Source organism: Drosophila innubila (genome assembly GCF_004354385.1).
Source record: "Drosophila innubila isolate TH190305 chromosome 3R unlocalized genomic scaffold, UK_Dinn_1.0 2_E_3R, whole genome shotgun sequence".
In the NCBI taxonomy this organism is placed as follows: domain Eukaryota; kingdom Metazoa; phylum Arthropoda; class Insecta; order Diptera; family Drosophilidae; genus Drosophila; species Drosophila innubila.
In genome coordinates, this window is record NW_022995380.1 from 12,274,998 (window position 1) to 12,289,112 (window position 14,115).

The window sequence follows — 14,115 nt, forward strand, 5'->3', positions numbered from 1 at the left end:
ACTTTGCTACACCCACGGCACCACTACCAGAAGGACCGGATGTACCCATCCTGCAATTACCGCATAATCCCAGTGCACCTCCAGCGAACTTTTAAATAAAAGCTGCTGGAAATCTAATTGAATCTTACTACAGAGCCTCACTATGCTAAGGACAAATTATAAGTAGTTTCAGATTAATTTTCAATCTGATTTATATATTTTCAAATATTGGATATTATTGCTAATATTGTTGCACCGTGTGTATTGCCTTACTTATATTATTAAATGCATTTATTAATCTTAAGTTTATCTATTTACACTCAATGAAGGAGAGGAATTTAATCATGGATATTTTAGGGACACTATTAAATATTTCATAGACAGTTTTTTCCTCTGTCATTCATATATTGATAAATAAAAAAATTGAAAAACTTTTACATAGTTAGATATTTCATATATTTATTATAATATATATATGTACATACAGTTAAAAAATGACTTTGGCCCACACTTATGAGGATCTGCACCTTTTGTTAAACCAAGTATATTTAGTTAATGACTTTTTTAATTATAAATATAAATACATTTACTAAGATCCACTAATCTAATCTCAACGCTGTTTCTACAGTTTCCACTGCTTTTAGAGAACCTTTTCGGTTTCGGCATGTTCCATTTCATAGTAGAGATAACGTGGTCTAAAGTCAATGTTCTCACCGGACATGGCATGCTTATCTTTCTTATTCAGATTGGTGGCCACCATGAACTCTGCCTCTCGAAAATTGGAGGCTGCTGAAAGAGATTAAATGTAGATTTCAGTTGGATTCAAGTGAGGCAATTTCAGGTGCTACTTACTCAATGAGCTCATGGACTGACTTAGATTAGGCGCTCCCATGGCGAAGGTATCAGGTTCGGGTGTCTGATTAGGTGCACTTGCCACGCCCATGCCGGGCAGATCGAACTGAGAACGTGGGAAAGGTGGTTGCTTTAGGCCATCCTGCATAGACATCGGATTGCTAACAATGATTGGGATCTGGGCCATGATGAAGCGCTCTGGCGATGTGGTTTGCAGCATTACCTCCACCTCGTAGCTGAGCTGGAGGCAAGTGCAGGCAGCGGCACTCAATGTGGCAGGTGTCTGTGGCACTTGCAACGTATGAAGATGCTGAAAGTTGTGCAACTCATGACGTGCCACGTTATTCAGCTGATGGCTGCTGCTGACCAAATAGCGACGATCTACTTTAGCCTCTGCACGCTTCGGCTTATCCTTCTGCTGCCCCACATAGGTGCTGACCAGGTTGAGCTTGTAGGTCAACATTTTGAGCTTCAGCTGCTGCGGATTGGCCAGCCTCACGTGCAATGAGATGCATGCACCGGGCTCGTAACCAGATCTGGGTATATCCAGCTGCAGTTGCATAGGTCGCTGCCAGAATTTAAGTGTCGCAGTCTGCTCCATAGTCTGGACCTCACAAGGCGCCGTCAACTGGGCAGGCAGCGAGTCGCAACGTTGCAACACCTGCAGTGGGCGTAAAAGTGCCACCTCAGCAGTTTGATTCGTGCTGCGGTGCAACATCAGCTGCAGCGTGTAGCGTATGTGTCCATGTGGCCCTTCATAGCTGCTGGGGCAGCTTGGTGGCAGCTGCACACTAAAGTCATACCTATAGGTGCCCGCATCCATGAGCTGCGGATGCGCCTCCTCCGATCCCATGAAATAATCAACCTTTGCAAAGTAATCCACACGCTTCTCAAAGGCAATCGGCGGCTTGACAACCTGTGGTTTGTCTTTGGCCTTTGATTTCTTCTGCTTCTGAGGCTTCAGCCAGGAGCTGCTTGCATAGCCATTGGCCTCCAGTGCAATCGCTAAATATGGAACAAATAAATTTAATAATTGCTTATCAGCTAACGAGCATACTCCACGGATGAGTCATGGCTGACAAGTTGGCTTATCAGTGGGGAAGTCTGGGACATCTGATCATGACTCATTAAGTCTTACCTTTTAATAGAGCACGCTCCGTAAGGGTTAGATAGATGTGGCCATTGACCGTCTCACCGGAGAAGTAGACCCCACTGGGCCTCTCCAATTGGATGTCGCAATGTTGGCTCATTGTCGAACTGTTTACCGCTCGACTAACGCTCGATGTCTGCTATTTGTTAACAATTGTTTGGACTATTAAACGAGCAGCTCTACTGGCCTTATCAATATTATGTTATTATTACGTTTATCTTATCGTGCCTCGGCCTGGGTCTGGGCCATCAGTATCGGTGCAAATAGCACAACCACTTATTGTTCCATACATTGACTTGCCATAAACAATTAGCAAATTTAATTAAATAAGTTCTTGCTCAAATCGATTTGTTGCTAGGCGTTGCATACTTACAGGCGAATCATATACGTTAATTACGTAACGAGATACCTATAATCTATATTCATAATTATTCGCGTAGTAAATCATCTTCGTCACAGCAATTCTCCGATAAACATTTTATTGTATACAAATTTATGCCGAATTCTGGTTTTTCTTAATATTTTAATATTATTTTCGATATATAATCGAATTTTAAAGTACATGAATTTATGTAGACACAAAAATAATTATATGTGAAAATTCAAATGCTTTTAAAGGCTTGTTTCTTATTTATTCTACAAAGAAAATATTCATTCTTAATTATTGTTATCAAGGCTGCAAACCTACAAAATGTTGTTCAAGGTTCAGTTTGGCGGTTCGAACCATAGAGCAAGACATCGGTTCGGTTCGCGAATTGGTTTATATACCCATTGAACTCAAGGTTTGTGTTCGAGCCTTGGTTTAGTTTAATACAAAAAAATATTAGTATTGTTAAACATTTTTCTCTTCATTTTGAACTAATTGAATTTAAAAAAAAAAAAAAATCAAATTTTTATGATGATTTAAATTTATTAGAAGATGTAAATATGACGTATTTTAATCCGAAGTCTCAAATATTTGCGTAATATTAGAGAACCATAAATTTAATGTAATTATTTTTTTTTCGAACCGAACCTTTTATTTTAGAAAGCGTTTCGGTTTAGGTTCGGGCTCGCAAAGTAAATAGTTTCAAGGGTTCGGTTCAGAACCGGTTTGCAGCCTTGATTGTTATAAATTAATTAGAAAACTACTACAAAATTATTCACAACTGGAATTCAGGAAATTACAAAAAGTCAAATAATTGAGGGTGTATACCATATTTATTGTCCAATTATGAACGCATAAGTCGAGCTTAAAATTAGTAAGTATATTTAGTATGTAAAGATTTTCTTATTCGTATATAGTATAGTATTCGTATATTTTGTAGTATTAGTATATTTATATATATGTATTAAATATATTTAATCTCTTTAAGTACTCGTGCATGTAAAAAGCCATGGAAAGTAAGTTACAAATAATTAGTTTGGCACATAATAAGTTCGATTCAATTAATTTTGGATGGCAGTAAAGTATAAATATGAGCTGTTAGCGCTTTCAATAAGACGGATAATGATGCCTTCTAAAAATAGTTTGAATCCTTAGCTCTGAACACTTAAATTTGTAGATGCTTACGTATATTACCACCATCGATTATTATAAGACACTTTCATTTAGAATTGATGCTCATCCTGGGGCTGAAGTGGCGCCACATCATGCACCTGAGCCGCAACATCCAGCACCCTGAGCTGTTCCCCATCCTCAGGCTCCTCTTCAGCTTCGCCCTGCTCGGACAAGGGACCACAGAGGGATCCAAAAGTGTCTAGACTGCGACCAGTGTGATCCGTGTCCAGTGAGCCATAGGAACGATATTGACGCATATCCAGACCGGAGTCCTCCAATCCCAAGCCATGAGCTGGCGCAGTGCCAATAAATGTGCTAAAGCCAGGAAACTTGGGCAAGTGGATGCGCTGGTGACCAGAAGGCTGACTCTCCAGCGTCTGTTGACTGCCACCCAAGGTGGCAAAGCTAAAGGAAGGCGGCACTGCGGGAAATACATTAAAGAATAATTACAACAATATCATGTATGTATTTATGAGAAAACCTACGACAACTATCATACGAGGGTGGCTCATCATCCTCCAGCACTTGATGCATTTCATCCACTGCCGTTTCCGTCTCCTGTGTCGGCTCCTCGGTTACCGTTGCCGGTCGTGGCTGCACTCGCTCAATCAGTCGCTGTCTTTCCGGCGTGGGAGTTCGTCGCACGGGTTGCTGGCTGAGAATGGCGGCCCTCAAATGTTGTAGGGGCGTCGTTCCTATGACAATTGGAGCAGACAGATCCGTATCATAGTGAAAGCAGCCCGTTTTCAGCTTCACCTGTAGCGTATAGTGGAGAAACACAATATAATTGGGATTGAGAGTGGAACGTGGCGTATCCATGGGCACACAAATGCTCGACTCATAGACTCGCTTCGATAGCCTTAAGGTACGATCCGTAATCAGCTCTTTGCACAGCGTCTTGGTATAGAAATTCCGTTTAACCGGTTTGCGAGAGAGAAACACAAAATGCTGCTTTATTGACACCTCGAGTCCAATGATGTCATAGTGCGGCGATTGGTTGTCAATCTCAACACAGAAAGGCACATCCTGCAATGGTGTAAATCCTGAGGCTGGCAATGCCAAACTTGAGCTGATCGGACCGGAGATACACGGCCAATGGCAAAGATATTTGATATTCTCGTCCTTAACCGGTAGCTGTGAGTATCAATTGAAAAATATAAATATATAGAAATGAAATAATTGAAATATTTAGAATAATAAAGGGTTCTGAAAAATAATGCACAATTTGACTTTAAATTACTTCAAAAACATTAGCAATAAAACAATTTTGAATAAATAATTAAATTAATTTAGAAAAAAAAATTAAATAAAATAAAAAATAAAAAAAATAAATATAAATAAATTTAAAAAAAAATAAAAAATAGATAAAAATAAAATTATTAATCATTGTAATTTACTATACTAAGGTACATTTGGATCAGGGCTGGAAATACTAAGCACTTGTTAACTAATAAATAAATTAATTTTTAAATACTGGAGTTTTCAAGCGAAAAATAATTATTTTATAAATTAAGTTGAGTATTCAAGTCTTCAGAAAATTACTTTGAAAATTAATTGAATGTACTTTTAGTTGAAACTTTCCAGTTGACATTAAAAGTTCTTGAAAATTCAAATTTTGGATATTTCAATAATAAATAGGAATTATAAACTTTCATAGTTTAATTTGATACGACTAAATTATTTATTGTTCCAATTGCTTTTCATTTTGACTTGACTTTTTGACAGTTAACACTCTTAAAAAAATTTAGTTTTAAGTTCTGATTTTATTAGAACTTTTGCAATAGTTCAGAAGCAATTCCTATAAATATATTGATGCAAAATAAAGATACTTGCAAGTACTTTCCCAGGTATTTGATTTACGTAAACAACAAACAATACTTCTATGCAATTTTGAAACCTACCGCAAACTCCGGATTGTAATTGAGATCCAGTGTTTGAACGACATTGATGGGCTTGCGAAAGATCTCATCGAAGCCCCAGGGCTTGTCAATGGTCAGCGAGATATTGTAGGCAATATAGCCATAAGGACCCTTACAGGTGCTGGGGCAGTCGGGGGGAATGCGCAGGGTCAGCACGTAAACATGGACACCCGCACGAAAGAGAGAGTTGTCAAAGACATTGGTACGGCTGTGTAGATATTGCTGATGTCCCGAATAGTTGGAGGTCTCGCTTTTGCCGCTCATGGACCACTGCACCTTGGCCTCGCCCTCGAGCGTAACGTAGACAGCTGCGAATGGTACGTCATTGTAGATAAGCAAGTGACTCTCAAGTACTATCTTGGATTTGTGATTTGACCTACCATTCACACGCTTCACTTTATCCGTGCGCAGCAAAATCCTTCCGCTGATGTATTCGCCGCTGTTGTAGACGGGATTAAGGCGATCCAGTTGGAAAACACAGGTGGTGGGCATGGTTGAGAGAATTGAAGATGTTGATAATTATTATCAGTGACAGTTCACATCACATCACAACACATCACATCACAGCAAAGTCACAAGATTAGGACAAAAAGAAAAAACGCAACAAAATTTCAAAGCGAACTGAACTTTGGCACAGCCAGACGCGCACTGAGGTCCTTTGTTATGCGTCTGTGCCTGACTATTTCCCTCTCGTTCTGTATTGCATTGACTCGCTCTCGCGCCCAGCATCCGGCAGGCTTTCGCTTTTGTCAACAGGGCGTATGGAGGGCGCGAATCAATAACTTGGCGCCATGCGTCTGTGTAACTGTCTACTGTCTGCTTCTGGTCTAATATATCAAAGCAAAAACCTTCCCAAATGGAGCAACCGTTTGCTGCTTGGCCCTTTCAGTTTCTTTGTTCGCACTCAAAAAAAATAAAATAAAATAAAACAAAAAAGCAACAACAATTGCGATGCCACGGGACAAATGCGAGGTCAGCTGCGTTTTGTTTTTTGTTCCCTTTTTTGCCCAAAACCAAAGCCAACAACAAGATGTCAACTTATATTTTTGGCGGCAATAAACGCATCTCAAACTACTAAAATTTAATTTAAATGTTTCTCTACATCATTTTTCCGCTCCATTGATGCCACATAATATGGCAAAATAATTGTAGTGCCTCATTTGGTGTTCCTAATATCGAACATTGTTGGGTCCTTGATTTTGGTACCCCTGATAGCCCACGCACTGTTTACTTAATTTCATGACACATTTCCTACACATAATTGAGCCAATGCCTTGATGCTTGCCTTGACCCGTTCCATCGATATGGCTTCGGCATATCATTAAGCAATTCCTATAAATGGGATTGGATATGTTTAACGAAGCGTTAAACCGCAAGGCATTCGCTATATAATATGATTTCTATTATCAGCTGAATTAATTACTTGAGGTATTCTAGTGAATATACAATAATAAAACTTTCTATGAATACAGTAATAATTATTTTTAAATTAACTGATTAGTTTTTATATTAAAACAGATTTATTAATGCCAAGTATTTTTTCCAAGTATTTATGTAAAATTGCTTTTATTATTAAATAATATTAGTTGTTTATTGCAAATTCGCAGTTGTTCAGCTAATTAGCGGGCAGTAAATGTTTATAGAAATACTGTAGAGCTATCCTCACGTACGAGTGTTTCTTCTGCCGTCGCAGCAATTTGAGGTGTTCGTTGTGTTTGGCATAACTGGAGGTGGCAATTTCTCGGGAACAGCTGTGGGGCAGCAGCTGATTGATTGATGAACACATCAGCACATTTTCGGAGAGACCTAGAAATAAAGTGTTTAAAGTATTTATGAATAAATGTTTGGATGACAAACATGTCAAGTGACTTACCAAAGTTGACAAAGCCAAGCGAAGAGCAATTCTTTGGATTGTCGACAGGTGGCGCCACAGTGCCAACAAACAAAGGTAGACGCAGTGGTTTACTGCAGTCACTTAAAGTCTCCAAGTAGTAAGCGATCTCAATTGCTTCACCAGACAGTCGACTCATAATGGGCGCTGTTAGAGGCAGATGAAGTGAATCCTCCATATTACAACTCTCATTTAGCACCCGTACAACCTTCTTGCACTTGACCACAGGCTGTTGGCTCTCATAGCTGATGCATTGGCATAGACGGGTCGTAAATTGGCAGCTGGGAACTGAAGCCTCCAGACGATAGGCAACGCGTTGTCCCGGCACAAAGACGCTGCGTGGCAAGTTGAGGCACAAAGTGGAGGATTGAATTGTTGCAGGTGTCAGTTCATGAAACTCAATGCGGTTTCTTATGCACAAACGATGCTGGAATCGCTTGGCATGCTTGCTTCGACGTTCCAGAGTCAACTGAAGTGAATAGTTAGTCGTACCATAATCCAAGCGACAGCTGCCTGGCGCATTGTTGGGCAATTGAAGCGCAAAGTTGCCCAGTTGCATGCAGCCGGGTGGCAAGATCAATGACTTGGCCAGCTGCTGCGTCTGCTCAACGTGTGTCTTTGAGGCGGCATAATGGAGCTGGATCGGTTCAGTGGGTCCAGTGCTATCGTTGTGCTCGATATGTGTTAAATCTTTAGCTGCTTCATGCCAGCTGGTTGTGGTAACTCCAAGCAATGTAATGCTGATGCCTGAAAGAGAGTAAAACAATGAAATCAATTTTAAGATACTTGCCACAATTTTGTATCTAATCAATAAACAGTCTCGTGTTCAAATGTAAACACATCAAAAGTCAATTTGCCAAATGATTTGATGATGAGCTCACCTTCGACTTGCATCGGCTTTTTAGTGATTTTCAGCGTAATTGTGCCTGAAATTTGTTCACCAGTGTAGTAAACCGCTGACGTGCGCGACAAATTAAACTGACATTTGATGGGCATTGTTCTGCAAATTACAGGGTATTTATTGCAACGAATTTTCGACACGCAAACACGCGATTGCCTCAGCTACAAAACACAAGTGCGATCTGCTCAAGCGTCGGCGTTCAAGTGTCAACAACATCGACAACGACAACGCCTGAAACAACGGCAACTGTTGCCGGTGACTTTGACAACTTTTGTTTCCATTGTTTTGCTTGCTGACTTTAAGGTCTGTTTTCGGCATGAGGCACGACATAAAGATAAATCAGTTTACAACTCTGCCTAAGTCCACTGAGATTTATAAAAATATTTTTTTTTATTATGATTATTTCTCTGGTGATAAGTTGCAGTTAAATGTGTCTAGCTAGGGGAGAGCTCTCCAACTGCTGTAATCGAGCAACAACCTGTTGAGTTTGCCAACCTAAAAACGGCTAAGCAAACTGGTTCTAATACAATTTTGAGCCTGTTGATAAAAAGAGGAGAATTTGCTGCTTGGCAGATTTTACAACATAAGTTAACTGAAAGTTTGTTGAAAGTAAATTTATAATGATAAAAAAAATTGTAACTTTTCTATATCAAAAAATAAAACGTCTGTAGATGATAAGGCATTATTCGGTATACAAATTATATGTTAATACCTGTTCAGAATTCTTCCAAAATTCTCTTAAAGTTATTATTATTTATTAGAGACGCGATCATATATATTCTTCAATGTATATAATTTATATACAACAAATTTGAATTTCAAAAAATTATGCTGTGGGAGTTAAAGATCATTTTAATGCAGCCAAATTAATGTAGACAATTTTTTTTTTAATTTTGCATAATTTCAAATGTACTTGTAATAAATTAAAAGCAAATACTTACTCAAGCAAAAAGACTCGTTTAAGCTTGCTTTTTGAATAAAATAACAATAAAAAAAATCTTTACTTTTTTTTGGTATACATATATATATATACTTTTATATATTGCCCCTTTTTTGGTTTATTTTGAAATAATTGAAGACAGAGTATTCTTAAGAGTATTTCTGGTTAGACTGGTTTCAAATCAGAGGAAGTACACATGAGTTCATAATTATATGTCTATAGGAAAGACAACTTAAGTATAAGTTAGAAACACTTTCATATCAGATACAAATATAATGCAAGTATATTCAGGAAACACCACATTGAGTTAGTTATATATTTAAAATTTGACATATGCAATTAAAATTGAATATAATATCAAACTATATCATAGGCTTAAAAGTTTTTGGCTAATTTTAGAATTTTTGTAAATTTTTCGTAGACATTGTAAACATTGAAAATGTTAAGTTTTTCATTTGGTAAAATTGTGCAAATTGTTATATTTTTGCTTAAGACTAAATGGTTTTCTAAGTATGCATTAACTACTTTTATTTAGTAATGTATAATAAGTACTAGTCTGTATCTAATGTTGCCATTACAAGTTAATAAAATTATTTGAAGTGTTTTAAGAAATGATGGACAGTTTTTGTTAAGAAAACGATTAGATAAATCAGAGAAATAAATAATAAAAAGGATCTTACCAAAACTATATATAAACAAGGAGATTTGATTTCAGATAGATTTTGATTAGTTTATAAGTTCTACTAGGTGAATATATTTATGCTTCTTGCAAAATATATATCCTCTTTGGTTTTTAGGCCTTCTGTCAATCAAAATTGTTCATGTCAGACTTAAAAGCTAATTATACGCAATGGTTTCTTAAACATTTTATTATATATTTTTGATTTTGATTAAATATGTAATTGTTTTATTTTTGATGTCATTGGTGTTGCAGCCACTCCATTATTTCTTTTCGTAATTCCGGAACGCAGCTCTTCCTTGTGCATTCGCATCCTCATCCGTTGCCAAGACCGATTCCTGCTGCATCCCGAAGCAAAACTGCGTATTGGATTCACTGTAGAGCGTCTCTATGATGATTAAGTTGATTGAAGTTTACGGACGGTACAAAAAGTTGCATGTTTTAAGGGGCGGTAACAAAAGAATAAATTTACAATTTAAGTATTTTTGTTAAACCCTTCTGATTGGTTTAGTAATTATTTGAAGAAGTTAATCAAGAATATGCAAATTGTAATTGATATAGAAATGGAATAAAGCTCAAACATACGCTTATTTCATATTAAATTAATATTATTAAAATAAATATAACTTATATTCTAATCGCGTTTAATTATTCGAAAGTAGTTACACAAATTTCAATATATGTTTCAAATGCATTATTTTTAAAATATGTATTTTTTTAAATATGGTTTAATAAGGTTTAATGAATAAAACAACAACATAGCACAACATATATACTTATTTTCGATCTCAGATTAAATGTTTTATTTCTTAAATTACGATAAATTTTTGAATATAATAACGTGCAATTTAATATTTTTTCAGTGAATGAATACAATTTATTCAATATTTTTCGCCAGGCGTTGAAATTGAAAGTAAAAGGATTTATGTAGAAAGCGGAACGCACAAGGACGCTAAGAGAATTTGGCCAGCTCAAAACAGACAAATTAGGTTTAACCCCTTCTTCAATTTACAAATAATTGGTAGTCTAGTAATGTAAAATACATATTGTAAGCAAATTAGGCATTTTTTTAGACAAACATTTTTTGTAGAAGGGAAAATGTTAAATAAGTAAAATTATTTATAATACACGGACAACGGATGGGAATCATTATAAAGAAAAGTGTGTGTCCTTATATTGAGGAAAACTAACAGTCAATCGGACATTAGCAAAGCATCATTAACCTTTCGAGATCAGTCCCAACGCTCAGCAGATTGTAAATAATTAAAAGTTAATAAAAAAAATTTTCTAACTACTTGAAATTGAATGGAATAAAAGAGAGAAATTGGAATAAAATGCCACTCAGCCATTCAATTGTTTAGTTTTGCTTTTGGTTTTTAGTTTTTGTCTTTGATATTCTGTGGTTTTTTGGTTTCGTAACAATTTTTAGGTTTTATGTGTCGGATTCAGTGGAATCATCACTACCGGGCGGTATGGTCGGTGTCTCATAATCGTAATAGACCGGGTAACGCGGTTTAAAGGGCTCACGCTCACTTGTTACATCGCCCTGAGCGGACATAATGCTGCTCATGCTAACATTTGTCAAAAATTCGATATCGTCGCTAAATTTCTCACTTAGAGCCATGGCATCTTCGTACGAGGGCGGCACTGTAAATTGTAATTAAATATGCCTTAATAAAATTAAATGAATTTAATTACAAGGGCCTTACTCATGGGTATATAATCTGGGGGATTATCGCTATCGCTGGTCACTAATATCGCTGGCATGGCCATGGGCCTCTGGGCGGCAGTTGTTGGCGTTGCTGTTGAGGGAGATGTTATGGTCGGCAGTGTTGCACCTTCACCCAATGAGCGTTGCGTGGACAGTGTTGCCTGATTGTTGTTGTTAATGTTGGTAGTCAAGCGTTGCTGGTCTGGAACGGAGTTACGATCTCGCTGCCTTTGGGTTTGCTGCGTTGACATTTGAAAATGTTGACTAACTACTTGGTGCTGCTGCTGCTGACGATTGAATCGCAGCAGAGCCTCGGGTCCATCCATGATGGGTATGCTGCCGATGGTCAGCGGTATTTTAAGTTTCAGCTTCCAGTGAAATTCCGTTGGATTCACAATTATCTTAATTGAATAGTTAACGCTAATGGGACATGTCGGTTTTACCGAAGTCGGCGGTATCGAGGGCAGATCCAAATAGCCCCGATATACCTTTCTCGACCAGCGCAACACATTGCCAAACTGTTTTAAAGCTATCAGATGCTTATCATAGCGATACTCATGCTGCGGATCATGTGATTCATAGCTAACCTCCTGCTTCAGTTTCACCTCACACTCGGTTATATCAATCGACGACTCGTTGTTGACATAAAGCACAAAGTGTATTTTCTGCCCGGGAGCATAGCCGCAGTACGGGGTCGAAAACTTCACCGTCAGCGGTCCGGTTGGGCAGCAAAAGCTCCAGAATCGCTTGCGATCGAGTATTTCCAGCGGAACCTACATAATATACTTAGAACTGCTTTCAAATACGATTATTGTTCTTCACTCACTCTATAGATGGCATCGGCATTCAGGTCCAACGGTTGTATCACGGTAAATGGCAGCTTGAATACTTTCGGATAACGACCCGATCTTTCAATCGTCGTTATAATCTCGTAGTGTATTTGGCCATACTTGCCATCAAAGGATGTGGGCAAGTTATCGGGCAATATAACATGAAACGTATACGAGTATTCGCCAGCCAGCCAGTCGATGCAGGAATTGCCGGCACACGAACCAAGCACATACGATCTTGATGACAAATATGATCTATAGGCACGGCACATGGCGCGTTCGCTGTCCCGCGGATATCCCTTTTTTATCCAGCGTATCTTGGCATAACCACTGACGGTGACATGAATGCCTATCATGAAAATATAAACAAAAGTTGAATAAATACGATTACAGAGCTTATAAAATTTGTAGAATATAAAAGGTATAAGGAATTTATGTAAGCCTGTAAGCAGGGAATCAAACCGAAACAACTATATCGATACAACAATACATACATATATGTATAACTATGCATTATCAAGAAAAAACTAACTTAGATTCTTCTCAGTTTTCGATTCTTAAAAGAGAAATCATGCCAGTTTCGGTACTCAATATGAATCGGTTGATTTTGGTTACCGCAATCGGGATTATATTGAGCCTGTAAGTAAAATCGCCTTCGAACCAATTTATCACCAAAAAGAGTGCACTGTATATGAATAATAGTTCGTTCGAAAATAATGGAGTAAATAATATAATTATTTGTATTGGTACTTTCATGTCCATTCTCAACTCTGTACTCCCCTAACTAATCAACTGAAAGGCAACGACAAAACTTATAGCTTAAAAAATTAAAATGCACTGCACACGAACAACATTATCATCGTCATCATCAGGAGCAACAACAATAAAAAGCAATACAAAAATGGATTGCACTTACCACGCCTTTAACGAGTTCATGGATAAATAAAAATGGCGGCATGCCAAAACAGACGCCACATAAAGTGAATGGCAACAAGAAAGCCAACCAAAAAAAAATATGGTGAGCTGGTAAACAACTGTAACGAGCTGGTCAACTCAGCTGGGACATGCGACAGGCAACAATTAATTGCAAACCACATTCAAAATGGCGTCAATTATTTGGAGGTTAGGTTTTTAATGGTTTGGGTCGCATTATTGCTGCCACTTCCAGATATGTATGTACATTTTAATAACGCCATCCGAGCGTGTCCTTCAGATATTTAAATGTGCTTTGTGCGAATTTCTAGTGTACACTGTACACACATCACAGTTTACAGGCGAACACATTACTCATACGCCGTGTGAGTCATGGTGGTTGCTGTACTTACCTTTAATACGCTTGGTGGCATCGACGCTAAGATCAACAACGCCAGATAGCTCCTGTCCGGCATAGTAGACACCTTGTGGATTATTATCAAATGATATAAGGCACTCAATGGGCATATATTGCTATATTGTTTTCGTGTGTGTTTGTTTTTGTGTATGTGTGTGTGTGTGTGTTATATGTCGGGAATTTGTGTGTATGTATTTGTACTGTGCTAAAATCAGGACACAGTTGTAAAATATCACGTTATTCTTGTTTTGTTTTGTTTTATTTTCCAATTCAATTGAAATGTTAAATATTTAGTTGCCTATCAAGCCATTTGCATTTCGTTTTTGTTTTCGCTGCTGCACTGCATTTTTTCACTGCCCTGCCGCATACACACATGCAACCAATGTCTGCAAC

General features: G+C 37.7%; 4 protein-coding genes across 6 annotated transcripts; all 4 read right to left on the reverse strand.

Moving 5' to 3' along the window:
• Positions 1-526: 526 nt before the first annotated feature.
• On the reverse strand, positions 527-2,112 carry LOC117792259 (arrestin domain-containing protein 4). Of its 2 annotated transcripts, none has more exons than XM_034632321.1 (3): positions 1,970-2,112; positions 832-1,836; positions 527-765 (listed from the first exon to the last, which is right to left on the reverse strand). In XM_034632321.1, exons 1-3 carry the CDS (start codon positions 2,079-2,081, stop codon positions 620-622), a joined length of 1,263 nt encoding a protein of 420 aa, XP_034488212.1. In that variant the 5' UTR covers positions 2,082-2,112; the 3' UTR covers positions 527-619. The 2 variants fall into 2 exon arrangements, with proteins under 2 accessions (XP_034488212.1, XP_034488211.1); XM_034632320.1 differs by having other exon boundaries at positions 527-768.
• Positions 2,113-3,335: 1,223 nt separating this feature from the next.
• Positions 3,336-6,084, reverse strand: LOC117791863 (arrestin domain-containing protein 3). The gene is made up of 4 exons (XM_034631769.1): positions 5,821-6,084; positions 5,423-5,748; positions 4,007-4,655; positions 3,336-3,942 (listed from the first exon to the last, which is right to left on the reverse strand). Exons 1-4 carry the CDS (start codon positions 5,930-5,932, stop codon positions 3,572-3,574), a joined length of 1,458 nt encoding a protein of 485 aa, XP_034487660.1. The 5' UTR covers positions 5,933-6,084; the 3' UTR covers positions 3,336-3,571.
• An 890-nt stretch (positions 6,085-6,974) lies between these two features.
• On the reverse strand, positions 6,975-8,454 carry LOC117791865. Its single transcript, XM_034631770.1, has 3 exons — positions 8,213-8,454; positions 7,314-8,078; positions 6,975-7,246 (listed from the first exon to the last, which is right to left on the reverse strand). The coding sequence occupies exons 1-3, from the start codon at positions 8,325-8,327 to the stop codon at positions 7,056-7,058; spliced, it is 1,071 nt and encodes a 356-aa protein (XP_034487661.1). The 5' UTR covers positions 8,328-8,454; the 3' UTR covers positions 6,975-7,055.
• A 1,165-nt stretch (positions 8,455-9,619) lies between these two features.
• On the reverse strand, positions 9,620-13,873 carry LOC117791862 (arrestin domain-containing protein 17). 2 transcript variants are annotated; one of them, XM_034631767.1, is made up of 5 exons: positions 13,718-13,873; positions 12,389-12,741; positions 11,561-12,335; positions 11,385-11,498; positions 9,620-10,239 (listed from the first exon to the last, which is right to left on the reverse strand). In XM_034631767.1, the coding sequence occupies exons 1-5, from the start codon at positions 13,830-13,832 to the stop codon at positions 10,115-10,117; spliced, it is 1,482 nt and encodes a 493-aa protein (XP_034487658.1). In that variant the 5' UTR covers positions 13,833-13,873; the 3' UTR covers positions 9,620-10,114. The 2 variants fall into 2 exon arrangements, with proteins under 2 accessions (XP_034487658.1, XP_034487657.1); XM_034631766.1 differs by having other exon boundaries at positions 11,316-11,498; positions 13,718-13,868.
• Between the last annotated feature and the right edge of the window lie 242 nt (positions 13,874-14,115).